Consider the following 23255-nt stretch of genomic DNA (forward strand, 5'->3'; position numbering starts at 1 on the left):
TGTAAAAAAAGAAAAAGAGACTAATGTGTAATAAATCCTAATCTATGACTTGGATAAAAAAAGGCTCCCCTTTTTTATCAACTTACTCTCTATCAGTTGGGTATAGTTTTTCATGTGAGCAGAAAGCTCTTACAGGACTGAAGCCAGCAATCACATGCCTGATTGATTGACACCCCCCCCATCTCTGTCCTCCATTAGTAGAAAGAGCTGAGCAGTCTCCTTGCTATTTTGGGATGGGGAGGCCAGGGGAGGCTGTCACGCTAAGTCCACAGCATCTCTCTGTGATGCGCGACTGCAGGGTAGCTAGGAGCTTTCGTCTCAGGACATGAAAAAGGAAGTAGCTACGGAGCAGCTTCCTGGGTGGTGAAGGTTTCACAGAGTGAGATGCAGCAACCAGACTTCCTTTTTCTTTACCTGGAAAGTTTGCAGAACCACAGAAAAAGATAGCAAAAATATGTTGGTACAGGTGAAACTCGGAAAATTTGAATATCATTGAAAAGTGCATTTACAGTGGTACCTCTACTTACGAATGTTTCTACTTGCGAATGGAGCTCTGTCCGCCATCTTGGATGAGGTTTAGATAGGATTTTTTCTACTTACGAATTTTTAGATAGGGTTGCTTCGACTTACGAATTTTTTCTCCCAATGCATTCCTATGGGATTCGACTTACATTTTTTTTCGACTTACAAATGTGCGTTCGGAACACATTAAATTCGTAAGTAGAGGTACCACTGTATTTCAGTAATGCAACTTATTATTTTTATTTTTAATTTTAATTTTTACAAATGCTTTCTTTTGGAAATCCCACAGTAATAAAACAAATAGTTACAATAATGCAAAAATAAACATCGCTATTACATTTCATTAATTACATTCCATTTATAATTGACCCACCTAACGACAAATAATTACAATTACAACAAATAAAGTGTTGACATATCTTGCTTTGCATGCCATGCATCAATCTCATATATTGGTTTCACCTTTTAAGTTGCATTACTGAAATAAATGCACTTTTCGACGATATTCAAATTTTCCGAGTTTCACCTGTACAAATATCATTGCTGCTGCCAAGCACCAGCAGTTTTGACCCCATTTTACTGCTCCGCTTTCCCCCCCCTGCCAAGACACAAGAGTTGATGCTGTTTGGATCTGTTATGTATTAAGTTAACTGCAGTATTCCTTCTGGCCACCATGGCTGCAGTTCTTACCCTGCCCACTGTGGCTGCAGTTCTCACTCAGGTCCACAACATGCAAATGAAGGATTGAGAGTGCTGTTCATGGATTGGGTAGCTAGGGGAAGTTTGTTACTGTTGCAAGTTACTGAGTACTACCGTGTTTCCCCTTTTTTAAGACACCGTCTTATAACTTTTTTTCCTCAAAAAACCACACGGTGTCTTATTTTCAGGGGATGTCTTATTTTTTTATTTACGGCACTACAAGACTTGGGTTTTATGAAGCAAGAACTGTCTATAGATAGATCCGCTCTGGGTGCCGGCAATGGAGCCCTATCAGTTGCAAAAGCTGGCACAGATTGCAACGTAAAAGAGGAGATACTCAAGCCGTTGCATTGGGACGCCTTGCTGAAAAAAAAGCGAGAGGACGGATTCCTCTTCCAAATAGAATATCTCCCCGTTCGCGACGCTTTTAAAGCCTTCCCTTTGTCCCCTTCCCAAGCTAACTCTCTGAACATTAATTAACTTCCCCCTCCCCGCTTCCTCGTGCTCCTCCCCTCTAAAGTGGCTGCCTGCCTGCAATGACGATGAGGTGGGAAACCTCTTTGCCAAGTTACAACAGTTAAGAGAGGGAGGCAGGCAGACGGGCAGGTTGCCCTCCTCGCCACCCCTCCAGGTTCCCTGCGCTCCACCGGCAGCTCCTTCTAAGCAGTGGGGGCGGGAAGTGATCCTGCCGAGGGATCTGACTCTGGAGACTCTGCAGGGGGTGGGGTGGGGCTGCTTCATCGTGCCCCTCGTCCCGTGCTTGAGCTGCGCGCCAGGTTTTGGCTCACTTTTTTGTTGCGCACAGAAGGCGGACGGGGCCAGCAGGGCTCCCGCCGCCGCCCGTCACGTCGGCGGTGCGGAAGGGCCAGCGGGCCTCTGGCCACCACTCTGCCTCAGGCCACAACGTTCCGGCGGCGCGGCTTCCGGCGGCGCGGCTCCCGCCGCCGTCAGTCACCCCGCCGCCGCTCTGCCTCCCGCTGCCACTCTGCCTCGGGCCATGCGGCCCACAATATTACGGCAGCAGGGCTCCCGCCACCGCCAGTCGCCCCGGCGGTGCACCTTCCTTGATCCGGCGGCCTGCCGGGTCGGCGCCAATCAGCGCCGCGCTGAGCACTGGATTGAGGAAGCGGCCTGCAGGGGCAGCGCCCAGCAACGTCACACGGAACACCACCTCCTCAATCCAGCAGGCCGCCTTCTCGATCGGGTCTGCAGAGTCAGCGTCCAGCAGCGCCGTGCTGGATAGAGGAGGTGATGTTCCGTGCGGCGCTGCTGGGCGCCGACCCTGCAGACCGCTTCCTCGATCCAGTGCTCAGCGCGACGCTGATCGGTGCTGACCCGGCAGGCTGCCAGCAGGCCACAGTCTAAAAGGCAGTAGGATAGAAGAACCTCCTCGATCCGGCGCGGCACTGCAGGTAGACCTATGGCTTATTTTCGGGGTATGTCTTATATTTTACAAAGTTTTAAAATCCTGCCCTGGCTTATTTTATGACTACGGCTTAAAAGGGGGGAAACACGGTATATAAGCCAGTTGGCTAAGCTGCTGTTCAGTCTGGACTCAGAGCTAGAATAAAGAGCTGGTTGTTTTGAGAGCTGTGTCTTCATCCTTCTTACCCACTATTCTACAGGATCCCCACCAAATGAGACATCTCGTTGCTTCTTGAGTGTCTCTCTAAAGACCTGAGAGAACTTTCAGAGAGTGCCGCCACCTCCTTCCTTCCACATCACTGGAGGCTGTTTTGAGTTTCCAGGTCTGGTATTTATTGTCTATTCTGACTGGCAACAGCCCCACAGGGTCTCAGGAAGCAAAGGGTCTTTTCCAACAGCTACTATCTGATCCCTCCAACTGAAGGCAGAGCTGGCCTTAGGCAGAGGGAGGTGGTTGCCTCAGGTGGCAACTGTAAAGGGGCTGGGCAACAGAAGCAAAGCCTTGAAGGAGAGGGCTGTCACTTGGTCTGCCCAGCAACCTTCTAAACTAGCCTGTCGCCTTCAGGCACAATGAAGGCTGCTTCCTCATTGCCAGTATTGAAGAAATATGTAATTGTCAAACCAAGCCAGTTTCTGTACGTGAAAGTTGTCATGCCCTTTTCCTCGGCTAGCCCTTTGGAGATTTTATCACCAAGGTTTTAAAAGGCACATGCTCCCCACTCCTTTGTAGTTTGATGCTTTGTTCTGGATCATGAACAATAGGTTAAAAGGTAAGTAAAGGGCCCCTGGACAGTTAAGTCCAGTCAAAGGCAACTATGGGGTTGTGACGATCTTCTCACTTTCAGGCCGAGCAAGCCGGCATTTGTCTACAGACAGCTTTCTGGGCCATGTGGCCAGCATGACTAAACCACTTCTGGTACAATGGAACACCGTGACGGAAACCAAAGTGCATGGAAACATCATTTACTTTCCTGCCGCCACAGTACCTATTTATCTACTTGCACTGGCGTGCTTTCGAACTGCTAGTTTCGCAGGAGCTGGGACAGAGCATTGGGAGCTCACCCCGTCATGGGGATTCGAACTGCCGACCTTCCGATCGGCAAGCCCAAGAGGCTCAGCGGTTTAGACCACAGCGCCACCCACATCCTCATGAACAATACAATCAAGGTGAATCACATATTCATGGCAAGTCTGCCTGTCAGTCACAGACACCTGCAAACACAGCTCCAACTCCAAAATGTGGCATTTCATGGGAATGCTGGGGCGGGGGACCTCTGAGTAATCTTGGTTTAATTTGCTTGTTGCAAAACATCCTAAAAGTAAATAGCTGAAGTTTTTTTGGCATCAGCCCTCTAAGCAATGATACATTCTTATAAGCAGCGAGAGACCCTAGGAAGACTTTCTCTTGTGCACTGGCTGTCTTCTCCCTTCCCTTCCATAACAGCTGGAGGGGGCTCCAGACTTTGCTCAGGCAGCTGCACCAAAGCTTTCCTAGCTTTAAATATCACCCTTATTTATCATTGCATTTATATCCCACCAGGAGCTCAAGGTCGCATGCACAGTTCTCCCTCCCCACTCTTTTTCCCCCTTCACAACAACCCTGTGAGGTAGGTCAGGCTAAGAGACTGTGACTGGCCCAAGGTCACCCAGTGACCAGGGATTGTTCCCAGGTCCTTCTATGTGCAAAATGTGCCGTGTGTTGTTATGAGACCCTTTATTCCCCTCACAGAGCTACAATTTCCAGAGGGGTTTAACAGTCAATCCCTCTTTCCAGGGAACTCTAGCTCCATGGGGATAATAGGACTCTCCTTATGACTCTCAGCACCCTTAACTAATTACAGCTCCCAGAATTCTTTGCGGGGAAGCCCTGGCTGCTTAAAAGTGGCATCATAGTGCTTTATATGGATTGTGTGAATATTTCCTTAGAGAACCTCCATCTGAAAACATTACTGTTTACTCCAGCTCCAGTGTGTTGCTGCTGCTGATGTCTGAACACACATGGCATTAACCCCAATCCATGTGCATCCTGTAGTTTGCTTAGAAATACTCTATATCACAGAATCAGAGAGTTGGAAGAGACCCTGAGGATCATTTAAGTCTAACCCCCTGCAATACAGGAATATGATTTGAAAATGCAACCCACAGTTAAGCTGAGGTGTGTACATTTGAAACAGCCATTGAACAAGCACCGAGGACAACTTCAATGAAGGGAGTTGAGCTCAACAAAACAAATTCGGTAACGCACAGCGAGTGAAAACATCCTTGACTTTCTCTCTGATGCATATAGCAACATTAAAAATAGAAATTCAAAATGCAGTGGTGGGGAACAGAGTTATAAGTTACAAATGTGTGCCTAGCCTCAGACTGCAAGCAGACCTCATAGCTCTAACATGCAGCCTAATCTTCAGGAAAGAGGAGCTGCTATCTAGTTTGACTGCCTATTAAATTTATCTGCATTATCAGTCAAACTAGACAGCGGCTTCGGTTTCCTGTGAGAGCTGTCCAAAGGAGGTTGTTTTTTTTTAAGAGTCATCCTCATCTGTGTTGCATTACATCTGACAGTTTATATCTGTAAATCTGTGGTGCTTGAAATAACGATGTGTTTGTGACACGCTCCTTGAAATAAATTTTAAAATTGAAATGTTGAAATGTTCAAATAAAAATGATAAGCACTCTAGCAGAGAGCCCGAGTCCGCTCTCTCCGATGCTTTCATTATGTAACGGAACAGCAGCATCGCCTCTTCCATAAAGTATCCCCAACAGTGGCTAAGGCTGAACAACCTCCGAACGGACGAAGGGGCTGTTAGATCAATGGCACATACCAAACATTACTAACACAGAGACACTCCTGTCCTGGTTGTTCATTTGGTGTATGTTGCATTTGTTGACTCTACAACTGCTGCCCTGTGTTGGCACCATAGTTTTAGTAAAATTACCATGTATTTCTTTGGCCCCATCTGCCCAACACACTGAAAACAGTGTCATGCTGCTTTAAAGAGTCATGGCTTCTCCCCAAAGAATCCTGAGAACCATAAGTCCAATTTATTCTGGGTAACAACAACAGCAATTACTTATACCCTGCCCATCTGGCTGGGCCTCCCCAGCCACATTGGGCAGCTTCCAACAGGATATTAAAAACACAATAAAACATCAAACATTAAAAACTTCCCTAAACAGGGCTGCCTTCTAAAACATCTGATGGGAGGGCGTTCCACAGGCGGGTGGCCCTACCAAGAAGGCCCTCTGCCTGGTTCCCTGTAGCTTCACTTCTCAAAGGGAGGGAACCAGAAGGCCCTCCGAGCTGGACTTCACTGTCCAGGCTTAATGATGGGGGTGGAGACACTCCTTCAGATATGCTGGTGTTGAGAGTTACCAGGGAACTGTTAAACTGTTCTGAGAACTGTAGCCCCGTGAGGGTAATAAGGTCTCTTAACATCTGAATTGATGCTTTTGAATTATGGTGCTGGAAGAGACTCTTGAGAGTCCCATGGACTGCAAGAAGATCAAACCTATCCATTCTTAAGGAAATCAGCCCTGAGTGCTCCCTGGAAGGACAGATCGTGAAGCTGAGGCTCCAATACTTTGGCCACCTCATGAGAAGAGAAGAATCCTTGGAAAAGACCTTGATGTTGGGAAAGATGGAGGGCACTAGGAGAAGGGGACGACAGAGGACGAGATGGTTGGACAGTGTTCTCGAAGCTACGAACATGAGTTTGACCAAACTGCGGGAGGCAGTGGAAGACAGGAGTGCCTGGCGTGCTATGGTCCATGGGGTCACGAAGAGTCGGACACGACTAAACGACTAAACAACAACATCTGTCAGCACCCTTAAGAAACATGCAAGAATTGTCTCTGTATGTGTGATATATGGAGGGTCAGCGCTTCCCCAGCCCAATAACTAAGAGCAGCTAGGGGGATTTTTGCAAAATAAATAAATAAAAATAAACCAATTACAGAATAAATCAGGCAAATGTGCTTTCATTCAAGTTGCAGAATCCAGCTTTTCCTTGTTGCAGAAGAAAAAAAAAACATGGAATAAATCAGGCAAATGTGCTCATATTCCAGTTGCAGAATTCAGCTGTTTCTTGTAGCAGAACTTGGCTGAACTTTTGCACAGATTGCACATCCAGCCCTGCCCACTGTCGACTCTGCAAACCCGCTCTCTACTACAAAAGGAACAGCTCACTCCTGAGAGAAAGAATTCCTCTTCAAGTCAAGCATCGGGTGAAATCTGTGTCTCCCATGAATCATCGCACCCTGCAGCTTTAGGAGAGCAATTGGATTTTTTCTTCTTTTTATTGATGCCTCGCCTTGCTTCTACAGAACTCTTCATTAGAGGACTTCCTGCCTTCTCTGGTGCCTCAATTGGCTGCTGTTATCTCGGTCTACAAGCAGAGCTTCCCGAACACACACCAGCCTCTGTGTTCCCCCCTCTTCCACGCAAAATGAAGTAAACATATCACCGAGTTCCCCTTTTCATCAGGAGCTAATCTTTGTCTTGTCCAGACACCAAGGTCTTAGCCAGGCGAGGAAGACAAGTAGCAACCAAGAGGTCTCCAGTTTCATGCACAAGGAAACCAACGAAAGAGAAGACAAGACCAGAATCCTGCAACCTCTGACAGGTAAGGGTTGGGTCCAAGATGCTTCATCTTCTTGGACGGTGTCCTTCTAGAGCTTACGTTTTCAAATCAGATGGAAGCTGGTGTGAGGGAAAACACATCACAATGGCCTTTCTCGCCTCTGTGGCTGTTCCAGTTGCTTTGGTCTTTTGAAGCAAAGTAAATATGCTTCTATCGTCCATCTGGCGAGATTGTTTCTTCCCTGCATAGATTGCACCTCTGTTGTGGTCTGTGACCGCCAAAATTGTGCTCTGTCTGCGTTGTGGTTTGCATCGCAATGTGTGTCATGTTGGCATCCCAATGTGATTTAGGTGTGTGGCCTCAGTGGCATGCTTAGGGTGGAGCGTATGCCTCCCACTTTCCTGTATGTGGTTCATACTCTTGTGTAGAGAAAGCACAGCTGAGTGGAGGCAGCAACAAGGTCCCGGGTTCCAATCTTGCTATTCCTAATTAAAAACAACCTCATAAGGCAGAGCTGGGAAGGATCTGTGCCAGAGACAGTGGGGAGGCATAGGCTGAATGAACACCATACATTTAAAGCACACCCACCCACCAAGGAATCCTGGGAATTGTAGTGTTTGAAGAGTGCTGAGAATTGTAGCTCTGCCAGGGTTGAACTACAACTTCCAGGGCTGTTGGGGAAGTGCTTTAAATGTATGGTGTGTACGCAGCCTAAGTCAATCAAAGCAGATGGATATTTCCCCCCTGTTCTAATAACAGAGTCATTCCCTTTTTCTGGGAAAATAAAGATACCCTTTCACTCTTGTGCTCCAAAATAAGGCTCTACCATTTGGCAAAGTGAGGCAGCCACTTCAGGTGGCAGATTTTTTCCCCTCCAGCTTTTCTTCCTGAGACCCCTCCCTGCCAGTCATTTCCCTCTGTTATCACGAGTTCTCCACGTTTCCACATCAGTATGTGATTTTTTTATTTAAAAAACTTGTGAAAATCCATCAGCACTTTTTTTCCCCCAAAGTCATTTTGCGTACTATAATGGATTTTGGCATTTGGTGTTCACTAATCTCTGCATTTGTGTGTGTGTGTGTGTGCGCGCACACACACACACACATCCTAGCGTATGCATTTCTGTACACATTACTTGCCTGAAAAACTGCATTGCAAAATTCAGATAAATTTCAAAGGATGGTAGTGTTTGGGTTTGTATGTTGTTTATGAAAATGCAGATTAGTTTGCTGGGTGAGGATGTAAATTCAGTTCACATTTATAGGCAAATTGTATCAAATTTGCACATTGCAAAACAATACGGAAAACAAAATGCAGCTCTCCTTCTAGATATGCACTTATATGAATTTTGCTATGCAGATTTTCAGCAAATAATGTGTACAGAAATGCATAAATTTGGATAGTGTGCCTGAAACTGAATTATATGTGTGAAAAAATGGTTTATATTGCTTGCAAAAATATGTCCATTAGTCAATGTTGCACACAAAAAGGTGTTTATTGGGAGAAATTTTTGATAAAATGCTGGTGAATTTTCACAGGGACATAAAAAAAAGTTGCTGCTGGACAGTATTTAAGACTGGAAAAATAAGAAACAGAATAGAAATGGAAATATCCTTCCAACCCTAGTTATAGCTCTTTTGACTACTTGATGGTGACTATCATATCTCTTTTTAATTCTCTCTTCTCAAAGCTAAATATGCCCACTTCCTTAAACCTTTCCTCTTCGGACTTGTTTCCAGCCGCCTTCCCCACCTCCACCTTTCTGTCTGGAAAGCCTACCTGTTGTGTTCCTGTGTGAGTTCCTGTTTATCTCCTGAATGAAAGGAGAAAAGCCTAGAGTAGTTATTCATGCAGGTACACAACAGGCAGCCCTCCTCTAAGGGAGGTTAATTCTGGGGCTTCTGTGCCTTCAGAGTGCTGCAATTGCAGGATGAATGCAACACTGTTGGAGGCTCCTAGGGAAGAGGCGAATCCAGAACAGGGACTCGGGCAGAGTTGCAGCGGGCAGCCTCCTTTGTGGGAAAGCATTTGTGGTTCACAGGAACCTTTCAGTAATCTGCTCATTTCATAAGCTCCAAACTCAAGACCCTTCTTTCTCAGCATGGATGAGAAGCCTTACAGGCTCATGAGCTTGCCTCAAATATAAGTGTTACCAACCTCCAAGTTCTTCTGCCCTGCCCCAGCCACCCCAGACCCTCTTCTTCCCAGACTGGTTCCCACCCTGGTTCTACAAGTGAGAGGAAGGGAGAAAAGTCTCTCATCCAACTTCCTTTTCTGGTCCCTGGGGTTTGCTGCTTTTTGGAGTATCAGACTGCATGCAGTCCCTGGAAAATGCAGAAGCCCTTCAGATGATAGAGGGCTGTGGGCAGGGGAGGGGAGACCTTCCTCCTTCTTGCCGTGATTTGTTCCTGCTCCTCAAAGTGCCTACCTAATGCAGAAACGGGTTGAGGAATTGGCAAGTTTGGGGGAGGGGATTTGGAGAAATGAATCTGAGGTGTGGGCTGCATTTTGATTGGCTTTCATAGCTTGACAGGCAGGCTTACTTCCAAGCCAATCCGGCTTGAATCTGTGAAGAGTTCACTCAGCATTCATTTGCAAGGATAAATTTTTCTTTCTTTCTGCTTCTCTCTTCTTTTTTTCATCATTTTTTTAAAAAAAAATTCTAAAAAGTCTCTTTCTCAAGGCACCTACAGCAGGGGCGGCTAATCTGTGGCCCTGCAGCTGTTGCTGGGGCACAAGTCCTCTCCTTTCGAGGTTCACATACCAGCCTCAGGAACAGCTGACTCCCCATTTCTCTCTCTTTTCGAAGGTTCCATCATGGATGTCAACGCCACTGCCCTGTGGCCTACCAGTGTCTCTTTGCAGCTGCCTTCCAAAGCTAGAAGCGAAGAGAGCAAAATCATGGACACAATCCAGATCTTCTTCTACAGTGTGGTTTTCCTGCTTGGCTCCCTCGGCAACGGGACCGTGATCTGGATCACAGCGCCCCAGGTCTTACACACTGTCAATTGTGTTTGGTTCTTCCACCTTGCCTTGGCCGACTTCCTGTTCTCGGTCAGCCGGATAGTGCCGCTGCTGAAGAACGCCTTCAACGAGGGGTGGCCCTTTGGGAGCTTCGTGTGCCAAGCAAACAGCTTCATCAAGTACCTCAACATGTTCTGCAGCGTCTTCCTCCTGGCTGCTATCAGCTTGGACCGAGCAGTGTCCGTGTCTTACCCGGTGTGGTTCAAAAACCACCGGGGGCCCCGCTTGGCGTGGTTGGCTGCTGCTGGGGCCTGGTTTGTGGCTACTGCCGCGAGCCTCCCTTTCTATCTTTACCGAAGAGTGGTAGCAGAGAAAGGTAGCACCAAGTGTTCCCTCGCCCTGGGGGACAAGGTTTCAGTGAAGTGGGCCTTGTATTTTCTGAGGTTGGTCTGTGGGTTCCTGGCTCCCTTTGCCATCATTGTGATCTGCTACGGGGTCATCGCAGTGAAGCTGAGGCGGCGGCAGACCACCTTTCGTTCCAACAAACCCTTCAAGGTCATCTTGGCTATTGTGGTCACCTTCTTTCTCTGCTGGGCACCGTACCACATATTCCTCATCCTCAAGTTGGTGGGAGTGAAGGGTCAAGGGATTTCCATTGGCCTTCCCCTCATGTCCTCTCTGGCCTACCTCAACAGCTGTGCCAACCCCATCCTTTACTTCTTCTTGGGCCTGGACTTCCGCAGGAAGCTCGGCCGTTTCAACTTGGCTGGGGCTTTCAGGAGAACTTTGCTCGAAGAGAGCGGCTACTCCTTCAGAAGGCCTAGCAGATACCAGAAGGAAGCTACTTCATCTGTCGCTGAGCCGGTCCAATCCACGGTGGTTGATAGAGTGCTGTGAGCAAATTCAAGGCTCTGGAGACTTGAGGCTTGTGAGGCCTATGTGTCATCGTTTGCTAAAACAGTATTAATCCATCACATTCCTTACCAAATCAAATTTTGTACGGCCTGTTTCTGCCCCCAAATTGCGGAGTAGAATGAAATTTGACCTTGTGCTACACAGCGATGTTTTCTGAACATTTTCAACTGGGTATAGCAGGTGTGAGGTTCGTGGCAGATCCATTTCTTTATCCAGGTCAGGTTTTTCAAAATGACCCGGTCTAAGCACAGATAAGTCCATCCCAGGATTTGTACTAGACTGACAGGGCAAGAGCAGTTCTGGAAAGAAGGAGAGTGCACCCTAGGGCAAGGAAGGAACTCTAGAATAAATCCCTATACCTACTAAGTTTAGTCTGAATGCTGATTCTTAGTCTCAGTTCTCTGAACATAACGTGTGTGTGTGTGGGTGTGTGTGGTCTTTTGCCCTATCATTGGGTCTGAAAGCAAATGTGGAGTCATTCGAGGGACAAATAAAGCTCTGCTTTTGAGAACCAGGCTCTGGAAATGGATTGAGGACAAGTTTCCGAAGTTCAGCTTAGCAAAGCTGGAAAACCAAGACCCTTAAAAACCTGGGGAGAATGCTTGCATGGTATTGCAGAATCCCACCCCCACCCCTTCCCTGAGCAGTGAGACTTTCCAGGGAACTAGGGCTTCCTAGGTCTGGGTGAGTCAGCATTGGAGACTTAAGGTGTCTTTGCGATAGATGCCTGCAACAACAGCCCTGCAGAATCGAACAGTTAGAAGACTTGCTCTGGTTGACAGAAGCACATGTGGTCTGAAGCTGCATGGGGCAGTGTCTTTCCACCCCTGAAGGATTCTTAGAACTTCTGCTGGCATCTGGATTTTTTAATAGCACCTTGTTCCTCTCTTCTCCTCCGTGCCGTGTTGCTAAGCAGGTTTAAAGCACAGAGTGTGTGTGTGTGTTTGTTTAATGTACCTGTGATGGTGCAAAAATTTATTAAATACAGTCATCAAACAGGCTTCCTAAACATGGGATTGTAGAAGCTGCTCAAAATAGACACACCTCTCCTGAGGATTAAGCGACAGCTTTGCTCAATGTTTCCTATCGCACAAAACAAGTTATTCATCCAGCTTCCCCAGCCCAAATAGGAGACAGGCAGTCTTAATCATGCAGGCTTTGTTTCTGAGCTGTTTTGTTGTAGGTGGTGCTGTCTCAAGGAGAATCCTGGTGGGTCACATCTAGGCCAGCATTTTGTTCTCACAGTGGCCATTCAGATGCCTATTAAGGAAAGCCTGCAACAAGGATGCAAGGACAGTAGCCCTAGTCCACCATAGTTTCACAGTGATATATAGGCAGTATAACCTGGCTGCAATACACCCACCATGTCTAGAAACCTATTTGACCATCTTAATCGCCTACTGAAGCTACCCAGCTCGTGGCTGGGTACCCGTCACACCCAGAAAATTCCATATTTTAACTATGTGCTATATATGGAGCTTCCTTTAGTCTGTCCTGAATCTCCCAACATTCAGCTTCACTGGACAGGCCTGGGTTCAAGTCCCACAGCAAGTTACTGGAGAGAAAAAACTAGTCAAATGACCAGGGCCACCTTCACACCAAGCCAGATGATACCAGCTTAAACAGTCATGGCTTCCCCCAAAGAATTATGGGAGCTGGAAATTGTTAAGGGTGCTGAGAGTTGCTAGGAGGAACCTAGTCCCCTCTCAGAACGACCAATTCACAGGGAACTCTGGGGATCAAAGTTCTGCGAGAAGAGACTCGGGGACCTTAACAAACTACAGCTTCTATAATTCTTTGGGGAGTTCATAACTGCTTAAAGTGGTATCATAGTGCTTTAACTTGGTGTGAATGCGGCCTAGGACTAAACCATCCCCATTTCTCGGCACTATATGTAGGTGGTGACATTGTATGTGCTGGGTACATGCATTTCACTGAATATTCTTCAGAGCTGGATGAAAATTCTTCAACAGTTCAGGGAAAATACATTTTTCACCTTCCCTATCTTTCAGAATGTTGAAGGAAGCTCTTTTGCTGGCTCATATTGGGGGGATGAAGAGAGTTGTGATCGAAGAGAGGGCAGGCAGGAGAAGGGGCAAAGTCTGTTGAGCAAAAGCAAATTGCCTATAAATGAGGCTGTTTGGGGGCAGGTAAAGATGTGAGTGAGCCAAAGGGGGTTTGCAGGTTGTGCAAGGGCCAACAATCAGCTGTTTGTCAGGGCTTGTGACATGCCATCCATGGACCATGCAAACACTGGCAATCAGCGTTTCACAAGCTGCAGCAGCATCCACATGGGCAGGAAAATGGCATCACTGAGATATCTGGCAATTGACAGGTATGAGAGGAGCCATGGGAGGCAGAGACACTCACAGGAATGTGGGAAGCTGTCTTATAAACTGCTTTGAGGTTCTTTTTCAAGAGGCGTACTCCTTTTATGAAATAAATAAATACTGAATGAGGCTGTTGGTCCATCCAGCTCAGTACTGCTGCCACTCCAACACTTAGATAGGAGTTTCTCCCACTCCTACCTGGAGTTTGGACCTTGTACATGCAAAGTAGATGCTCTGCCACTGAGCTACGCTCCTTCCTCAGCTGCTCCTGCTCCTTCGACTTGTCACTGCGCTTGGAGAAAGCAGCTGAACAGGCACCAGAAGAAGGTCGAAGGGGTGGGGGGAACTAGCAGCCCCACTGTTGGGGAGTGGGCCTGGGCTGGTGTCTCATGGCTCTTGGGAGCCAGTGTGGTGTAGTGGTTAAGAGCAGTAGACTTGTAATCTGGGGAACCGGGTTCGCGTCTCCGCTCCTCCACATGCAGCTGCTGGGTGACCTTGGGCTAGTCACACTTCTTTGAAGTCTTTCAGCCCCACTCACCTCACAGGGTGTTTGTTGTGGGGGAGGAAGGGAAAAGGAGATTGTTAGCCACTTTGAAACTCCTTCGGGTAGTGATAAAGCGGGATATCAAATCCAAACCCTTCTTCTTCTTCGTCTTCTTCATGATTCCGAGCCCTGATGACATCAACCCTGATAGCAGTCACTTGTGCGCGACAGATGCATAGTCATGGGAACAACTGGATATTCCGCATGGTGGGTACCAAAATAGGCTCTAGCTAGTGCCTAGTGTACTTCCAGGCAGATACAGGAGAAGAGCAGGATTCGACACAGAGAAGTTTGCAAAGGGAGGGAGGCTGGACAGCTTAATTACCACGAGTGAAACCTTCTTATTGCAGGAGGGAAAAACTTGAGTGACATTCAGATCTTTAAAGGTTGACATAATAAATAGCCCACAGTTTTATACATGGTTGCCCCTTTAAGCAGTGTCCCAGGTATTCCAACAAAAGAAAGAAAGACCGAAGCACACAATAAATATAAGAAGGTCTATACAGTGTGGGCAAGGTGCCTTGCTTTTCCGCTTAGGGGGTGTAGCAGAGTTTTACCCCCACCCCCAAACACACATATTAAAAACCTCTTCCACAATCCAGTCAAAGCCATGTGAACGCAGTGTGACAAAAACACTACTGGGGAGGGGTGGAAATGCCACGTGGTTGAGCAAGTCTAAACAAGTAGCATGATGGAAATTAGATGTACCTGTAAGGGTCACAACCAGGATCAAATCTCAGCTGGCTGGGGCTAGTGCAAGCCATGACTTCTACAAAACCAGCAGGAGTCTACTTGTGACTCATGGAACGTCCAGCCAACTCATAAAATCCACATGAAGTCCAGATGATTCGCTTTGTTCAGCAGATGTCCAGGAGCTACAAGTTCCAGAGAAGCTGGTTTTTATCCTTTGGAATGGAAGTCACTTTTATTTATAGAACTGGCTAGAAGAGTTTCCCTCTGCCAAGACATCGCCCTAAGTCTTTTCTGATAGAGGGGATACTCAGAAACCTCTTTTGAACTGGTCCATTAAAAAACAAACATCAGTATTCAGGCAATTTGTATGAACAAAACAGGCACAGCCAACCATTCTTATTGACTGATTACCCTGTTACAAGGTACTTGGGATTCCACCCTGTTGTTCCAAAGATCAGACAGGACGCAAGGCCTTCTGACCGAACATGAAAACGTTTGGCCTCTCCCATCTTGCCATCAGTCTCTGTCCTGGGGAGGAGCTATATTTTACAGCAGAGGAGTCCTCCTTGGAGAGAAGTGCCAGGCCCCATAGTCAAGCATGGGAGCCACATGTCCACAGCAAGTGAGGCCCATCAGTAGCGAACGTTCTCCTCTGCCGCTGTGACTATCGCATCCATCCAGATACGCATCGCCTCTGGACTGGGTGCCACCATGCAGAAAAGGCGATCATAAGTCTTGACGCAGAAGGTCATCTTGGGGCTGGGGCTCTGGAAGAGAGGAGAGTCGAAAGAACAATGGAAACACAAAACTTTCTCATGATGCACTTTTTAGAAATCCAACCCTTCCTCCCCTAAGGACCTCACGGCAGGGCACGTGGTGCTCTTTCAACACCTCCCCCCCCACACTTTCATTTTATCCTCTGGCATTTTGTGGGGTAGCTCTAGGCTCAATTACAGCAGAGCAGCTTTGCAAAGCAACCACATCTCAGTTGTTAGAGCAGGTGCTTTGCACAAACCCAATTTCTGCAGACTCCATGAAAAAAAATATGGATCTAATATATTTGCATTTTTTAATATCATCCACTCTTTAAGCCTTACTAGGCATGCTGCCTCATAATACAAGTTGAGGTCTGGAAGTGCAAACCCTCCTCTTTCTTTTATTTCTGTTAGCAGTTTGTACTTTATCCTTGGTTTTTTGCCCTGCCGTATAAATCTTGCCAAATCTCTCTGCCATTCTTTAAAGCAATTTTGTCCACTTGTTATTGGGATTGTTTGAAAAAGAAACAACATTTTCAGTAGCACAGTCATCTTTATTGTAGCTATCCTTCCCCATAGTGATAAAGTTAGCCTACTCCAGATTACACTGAGGTAGATAATGGGCAGGGAACTGAAAGCGGCTCACCTAGCCTCTCTTATTTCACCCCAGGATGCTACCTAGATAACCCCCACCCCGATTTGCCCTGCTTCACACTGTCCTCGGGTGGTTTCTGCTTAGCTGGAATGTGTCCGTTTATTTGTTTATTTGTTTATTATCCTGCCTAAAGGAACCCAGGGTGGCAAAGGACAACTCTTCCCAGTTTACAAACCCTTCACCCCCAGATCTACACTCCTCAATGACCCCTGCTCCGTGGCTTCCTGACATGCTTTTGGCTACCATTTGCATGGAAGGAGAGATGCCACCTGCTATGGTATGCAAAGGTTAAGGGTCACACCTGCGGCTCCACTCACTTCCCCACCCCAGTCCTGCCCCTGATGTAACTTATTTCCCCAAGCACAAAAACACTCTCCCCTCCTGCCGTTTCCAGAAGCATTCCTGCCTCCAAATGGCTAGTAAAGCCATTGATAGCCCTCTCCTCCACGAATTTGTCTCATCCCCTTTTAAAGCCACCAGAGTTGGTGGCTATCACTGCTTCCCGTGGCAGCTAGTACCATAGTTTAACTTTGCTCTGCGTCAAGGGATTTCACTGGGAAGAGAGTTTTAAGGGGGGAGGGTCTGTGCTTTTGGGTACCTTGAAAGCACTGCGGAGATGGTCGTAGTACACCTCTTCAATGGCCTGGAAGTAAATGACGCCCTTCAGCTTGGTCTCCTCTTTGTCTGCAATGAGAAAGAAGCAGAGGGGCACATTAGAAAGCTGAGAGCGGCAGGGGAAATACCAAACAGAGGACAGGCAAGAATTTCTCAGGCCCATCACATTGACCCCTCCACAACACAAGCCTAGAGGCATTCTCTAAGAGAATCTCAGACATTCCAGGATTGGGTGCCAGCTGCAATTCCTTAGGGGAAATAGTACTGGGTTGCAGACTGCAAAACTTTAATTTCTTCATTTTTATTTTTTTATTTCAAAGAGTTTCTAGTCCTTACGGATGTGAAACAAGTGAATGGCTATGGCTTAAAGAGAGGAAGCCTGGTGAAATTTAAGAGCCTGAGAGGAAGATGACTATGCTTTCCAGTATATTTCATTTTTGTTAGCAACTTGCTTTCCCCATGGAGGAGGAGGATGATTTTCATTTTTTATACCTAGATGCAAATTCTCATACGCAAATAAGAAATATGCAAACAGACTTGATTTGTATGTTCTACACATACCAGCGGTTTGAGCTTCAATCGGCATGGGAATTAGGGGGGGGGGAGATTAATGCTCTGAGCAGACTTTCGGGATCAAAGGAAGGTGCTTTGTTGCAATAAATGGATGCTTCTGCCACCCCACCCCACCCTGCAACACAAATTGCAGGGATGTGGATTGCACAGGATCTGGATCAGTGCTGTGGCAGAGTCAAAAGGATAAAGCCCACCCCAAGGTCCCGATCCAGATTGGGGCCATGCACAGTCAATTTCTGAAAGAAAAAAAGGATGGCCATATGATTAACACCACATGCAGTTTGGCTCTAAGTCTGCTGTGACAAATTGACGCAGTTTTGAAATGTTTATTCCTACCTGGCTGGCAAAGAGTTAATCCACCTCCAGCCTGACTGACATAGAATTCTGATGGGGGCGGGACTGTGCCCGGTTCAAAAAAAAAAGGAGGGAGTGTCGGTTTGGTCAGTTAGGGAGAGGGAGGAGGGTGTGATGTGGTGTGATGTGGTGTGGTGAGGTTATATGAAGAAAGTGGAGAGGTCAGGAGACTGGGAATTTAGATAAGATTTAGGAAAACTTGAAGTTAAATGTTTGACTGAGTTTTTTTGTACAACTGAAACAAAGCAGATTAATACATGACACGTTAAAGAAAAACTTATGCTTTTAAGACAATAAAACTTCATCTCTGTTTTGCCAAAAAGGTTCATCTTTATTATTCCAGCGAGGTACCAGGACTCACAGCCGTGGTGGCTCAAGAGAGGGCAAAACTCACCTCAGGCAGGGAGGTGGCAGTTTGTGTCCTGGAGTTAAACGGAGGAGGCTTAGTAGGGTAACCTGAGGCGCCAAGAAGTTGCCAGAGTGAAAAGGGCAAACTTTTACAGTGGGGAATCAAACTGAGGGAGACCCTTTACTGTAGGCAAGAGGTTATTCCATCGGACAGCCTAGAGTTTCTTAAGGTACCAGGCCACGTAAGCTGGAAGGCTCTCCTTACTGAGAAACCCATAAGTAAAAGGGGTTTATTTTTGAGGCGGCAGGAGAAGAGGGTGGGTGTTTTCCCCTCTGAATTCCTGTGACGCATTGATAGTAACAGAGAGAGAGGGACCCATCGTCACATCTGCCCATTGAGCCTAAAACTTTCTGCACTGGCTGGCAGAAGCTCTCTTTCCTATGTCTGCTGCCTGAGACGCCTTTGCCTGGAGATGCAAGGGAGGAGTTAAACCAGGGACCTTCTGCAGGCAGAACAACTGTACTCCAACTTTCAGTACATAGCTTTCAGAACTGGGGGAGCCAAGAGCCATCCAGAGCAGCAGGTTCCGATAACAGATGAGCACCCCCCACCCAGGTGGCTAATCGGGGGATAAGCAGGCTCACCCTACTACAATCAAAAACCCAAATTACCTCTAAAAGGTGCCAGTCTTTTAAATCTCTGCATGCAAATAAAATAAATACATCCAATTTTGTTTTTTGCTTTTCATTTCTCCAGACAACATTTATTTCAAGTTAGATAGTTCCGTAAATGCAGCGTAAGACTCTTAATGTCAGGGTCATGGGCTCAAGTCCCACATTGGGCAAAAGACTCCTGTATTGCAGGGGATCGGACTAGATGAACTCTCACGGCCCCTTCCAGTCTACAATTCTGACTCTATGGACATTTTTGCATGCACTTTATGCATGTTTGGGAGTTATGCTCCCAGGTGAGAAAGCCTTTCTTTCACCCCACCCCACCCAAGCCATAAAAAGTGGGAGCAACCTTACAGGACCAGCCTGTTGGATCAGGCCACTGTGAGAACTGGATGCTGAACTAGGTGGGCTTCCGGCGTGATCCAGCAGAGTTTCTCTTGCATTTTTTTACATGGCAGTCGGCCGTGGACTCTCCTTCTCACCTGCATAGTAGGCTAGGACACGTTTCTGACGGTCAAAGGTGAACCAGCGCTTCTTCCAGGTCTTGATCCTGCCACCCATCTTGACCAGGTAGCCTTTGCAGGACTTGTTGGTCACCCGCACCTGGGGGCAGGTGTCCACGCTGTGCCCCGATGCCTCCAGGTGTTTGCGCAGGTCGAATGTGGCTGGTTTTTGCTCCTGGATCTCGGCTGGGTTAGGATCCTGCAGGACGGCAAGCATGGCAAAGGTTAAATTTGGAAGTGGCTTTTTGGGGGGGGGTGCACTCAGAGCAGCCTGTACTCTGCGACTGCACCATGCAAGCACACGAAGCCAAACCGGGCACAGAATTCAGTTTCCTAAGGTTCTTGGCTTTATACTTTCGCCAAGGCAAGTTTCTAGTCCTTATGGAGGCAAAGAGAAGCTTGAAATGCATGCGAGTGAAGGTTGACTGTCTATAGAGCTGCTTTGTATGCTACATGAAAGCCAACAGTTAACCGGCAGAACACCCAGGGACACCAGCGACACTGGGACAAAATGAACAGGAGAGGACTGTTATCTTCAAATCTAGCACGCCATCTTACTGTAAGTATTGGATTTGGTCTTGCAGTCTTATAATGAAGCCTCATGTTCTCAAGCTAGTGGGTGGGAGCTGAGCAGAATTTGCATTTGAAGCTTGACTGCCTTGTATAACACATCTCTCCCCACTTCCTATATGCAAACGGCATTTCTGGTGCAGAATGGGGATGTTACTTCGGGTATGAAATTCTGGCGTTAAGTGAAACATTACAGATATATTCACCAGCTTTCTTTTCGAGTTAGCCCACCTGACCTAGCGTTGCCTACCTTGATTGACAGCACCTTTCAAAGCACAGATACAGTGGTACCTCGACTTACAAACGACTCAACAACCGAATTTTTCGACTTACAAATGGGGGTAATGGCCACGCGCTTACGAATGTCTCGACATCCGGGAAAAAACTGCGGTGGTTTTAGATAGGGATTCTTTTGACTTATGAATTTTTAGATAGGGTTACGAATTTTTCCGTTTCCAATGCATTCCTATGGGAAATCGCATTTCCAATGGCGCTTTTCGACTTACGAATTTTTCGACTTACGAAGGTGCCTTTGGAACGGATTAAATTCGTAAGACGAGGCACCACTGTACATACTTAACAATGAACGAGCATAAGAAGAGCTTGGCTGCCGGATCAGGCCCATCTAGTCCAGCATCCTGTTCTCACAGCAGCCAACCAGATGCCTGTGATAGACCCGGAAGCTGGACCGAAGGAAAAGAGCACTCTCCCCTCTAGCAGCTGCTGTTCAGAAGCATTACTGCCTCCAACCAGGAAGGCAGAGCACAGCCATCATGGCTAGCAGCCATTGATAGCTTTCTCCTTCAAGAATTTGTATAATTCTCTTTTAAAGCCATCTAAGTTGGTGGCCATCATTGCCTCCTGTGGAAGAGAGTTCCACAGGTGAACTGTGTGCTGCATGAAGAAGTATTTTTGTTTCTCTCTCTATAATAGAATTCAAATTGTAATACAATAAAAGAAACAAAGGGAGCAATATAATTACTATTGTTATTGTTATTATTTATTAATTTACATACCGCTTACATGCCAAAATGGCTTCTAAGTCATATTTAACTATATAACCATTAGACGACATCTGGAGACAACCTCGTTTAGGGAAGCATTTTATAGTTTTCTTATGTTTTTATATATGTTGGAAGCCACCCAGAGGTGGCTGGGGCAACAATTATTATTATTATTATTATTATTATACTATAAAATCAATAAATAATTAAAATACACAGTCATAGTTCCACTGGGGCATTAAAACATCCTTAGTTAAAATATCTCCGCTTCTGGCATCTTCAAGCAGGACTTGGAAACAGACTCTCATCTAAACCTCTGGACAGGAGCTACTTAAATAAAAAGCCGATTAAGAGATTTTTTTAAAATAAAGTGTCTGCCACAGAAACATTGCTGCCACAGAAACATTGCTTCCACAGAATTCAAATTACAATGCCATGAAATACAATTTAAGAAATGAAAGAAGCAATAGTGAAAAATCAATGTGAGCATTTAATGAGGGCAAACCGCGGACCACTTGAAGGATGCTTGTGGGCCACTCATGGTCCACGGACCACAGTTTGGGAACCCCTGATGTAAGCTAAGGCTATCAATGGCTACGATCCCATGATCTCTATTTGCTAACTCCAGCATGGCTCTGAATACCAGCTGCAGGACAGCAAAAATGAAAGTGTTATTTACACTCCTGTCCTCCTTGTGAGTTTCCTGTAAGCGCCTGCTTGGGCACTGAAGGAAACAGAATGCCAAAGAGCAGATCAGCCTTTGGCTTGACCCAGCTGCAGGGCTGCTCTTAGCAAGAAGCACGGCTTTGCTCACATGTTCACAGAGGCTACCTCCTCTGATCAAAAAGCTGAATCATTTCCCCATCCCCCTGATGTGTAGGATAGCTATGCCCTGTGCATGCTCAAAGTCCTTCCCAGTTTACAAGGTGCATACCAGAAGCAAATTTGCAACAGGCTCCAGGCTTAGCCCTGGCAAAGCCCGTTTGAGCTCAAGCCACCTTCCCGCTGGGAATCCAAAGACGAAAGGGATTGTAAAAGCTTGTTTTGATTTTGCAGAAGTTCTCCTACCTTGGTGGACGGGAGCACCTCCATGCGTCTCACCTCCCCGGCTACTTTCTTGGCCTCCTGCAAGGAAAGAGGGTTGAGCGGAGTCTGCCGGCGAGAGCGGGTGGTAGGCAGCGAAGCGCCAGCAGCCACAGACATACCCCCAAAAAGACAAACATCACACGGGCACATGCACACAACCCCAAACCGCAAAAGATAAAAACCAAACGGATCCCCAAACTCCTCCCCTCACGCTCTCTCTCTGTGAAGACCAGGCGAGCAGAGAGCTGACATAGTGAAACCTTCAACTTCCTTGTCCTCGGAGGCACATGGCAGGCAACTGAGGTTATTCTGATTTATAGCAAAAGGGGGGGGCTGGGTGGCATTCTGTTCGCTTTCCCCCACTGCCTGCCCACCGGCTAGACCTCACTACTAACAAGATGTTGTGGTGTTCCGTCTCAAGAAAAGAAAACGGAGTTGAGCAGAACAATGATGCTGTTGGTTAATGTTAGATTCTGGGCTTGACGGTCTATCGCTAGTGTTGCCAAGGCTTCCTACAGTGTTACTGGGGAGTTTTGTGTATGTTTGTTTCGTTTTCACAATATATTCATAGTCCTATTCTTCTTCTTTTTTTAATGTGCTGCAAGTTGCTTGGAGACTTTCCGGTAACAAGTGGCTAACAGGCCTATCCATTAATTAATTAGCTAATGAATAGCAACCAATATGCAACTCCTGGTCATTTTTTAAGCAATGCTTTGACATTCATGCATTGCAGGGGGTTGGGCTAGATGTCCCTTGGGGGTCCCTTCCAACTCTGCAATTCTATGATTTCCTTTACATTGAAATGAATAGCAGAGAAAGCATTACGTCATTAATTATGTTAAATTTGTAAAGTTGCATAGCTTAGCATAAATAATTCCCCAGATTACATGAAACAGCAGGCTACAAGAGCAGCATTTGGGGCAAACCGAACTGCGGCAGAATGGAAACGGCGTCTCTTGCGACAGAGACCGGTCGGAAGGAAAACTGCTACCTTCTTCTGTTCCCAACTTCAACACCCATGAGCACACCCAGATCTAGTAGTAGTTGAGCAGTCTGATTCCTCCTGAGCTTCATGGCTAAGTGAGGATTTGAACCCTGATCTCACCAACCCTGGCCTGATGCTCTGCCACTGTACAACTCTGAATTGCATTTAGGTGCTTCAGCATTTATGGCCTCATATTTATGGCCTCATATGCAAAGAGTATATGGGTGATATTGTGTAATAGAACCGCATAATGCTGCTAATAGGGGGAGTCAGGTCCAGTAGATTTCCTGGACCTGGGTATGCATGTCACCTCATTAACCCACCCACCCCTCTGCCTTGGCCCCTATCAAATTCTGCCTCCCCCCTCACCTCCAAGCTCTTTTGACATCAGAGAAAAATGCAGGAGATGTACATAATTTGTAGCTTGGTCCTCATGCTCTTACACTTTGGGGAATGTGTG

At 46.7% G+C, this 23255-nt stretch overlaps 2 protein-coding genes across 10 annotated transcripts in view; one reads left to right on the top strand and one right to left on the bottom strand.

The window, feature by feature from the left end:
• The first annotated feature begins 6830 nt into the window (after nucleotides 1-6830).
• On the top strand, nucleotides 6831-11471 carry LOC118087845 (chemerin-like receptor 1). Its single transcript, XM_035120874.3, has 2 exons — nucleotides 6831-7268; nucleotides 10036-11471. Exons 1-2 carry the CDS (start codon nucleotides 7211-7213, stop codon nucleotides 11085-11087), a joined length of 1110 nt encoding a protein of 369 aa, XP_034976765.2. The 5' UTR covers nucleotides 6831-7210; the 3' UTR covers nucleotides 11088-11471.
• A 2829-nt stretch (nucleotides 11472-14300) lies between these two features.
• The window catches only part of PHLDB3 (pleckstrin homology like domain family B member 3), a 36052-nt gene continuing 27097 nt past the window's right edge, over nucleotides 14301-23255 (bottom strand). For all 9 annotated transcript variants that reach the window (XM_088671227.1, XM_088671225.1, XM_088671223.1 and 6 more), the window contains 4 exons: nucleotides 21793-21849; nucleotides 19130-19349; nucleotides 16681-16766; nucleotides 14301-15439 (listed from right to left, as the gene is read on the bottom strand). In XM_088671227.1, coding sequence (XP_088527353.1) covers nucleotides 15305-15439; nucleotides 16681-16766; nucleotides 19130-19349; nucleotides 21793-21849 — 498 coding nt within the window. In that variant the 3' untranslated portion in view covers nucleotides 14301-15304. The remainder of the gene's footprint in view (nucleotides 15440-16680; nucleotides 16767-19129; nucleotides 19350-21792; nucleotides 21850-23255) is intronic.

Source organism: Zootoca vivipara, chromosome 6, assembly GCF_965207765.1.
Source record: "Zootoca vivipara chromosome 6, rZooViv2.hap1.1, whole genome shotgun sequence".
NCBI lineage: Eukaryota > Metazoa > Chordata > Lepidosauria > Squamata > Lacertidae > Zootoca > Zootoca vivipara.

Excerpts from the sequence above, each read along its gene's own strand:
- LOC118087845 (XM_035120874.3), top strand. The coding sequence starts at position 7,211 with ATGCACAAGGAAACCAACGAAAGAGAAGACAAGACCAGAATCCTGCAA. Across the intron at positions 7,269-10,035 it reads AATCCTGCAACCTCTGACAG|GTTCCATCATGGATGTCAAC; the intron begins GTAAGGGTTGGG and ends CTCTTTTCGAAG.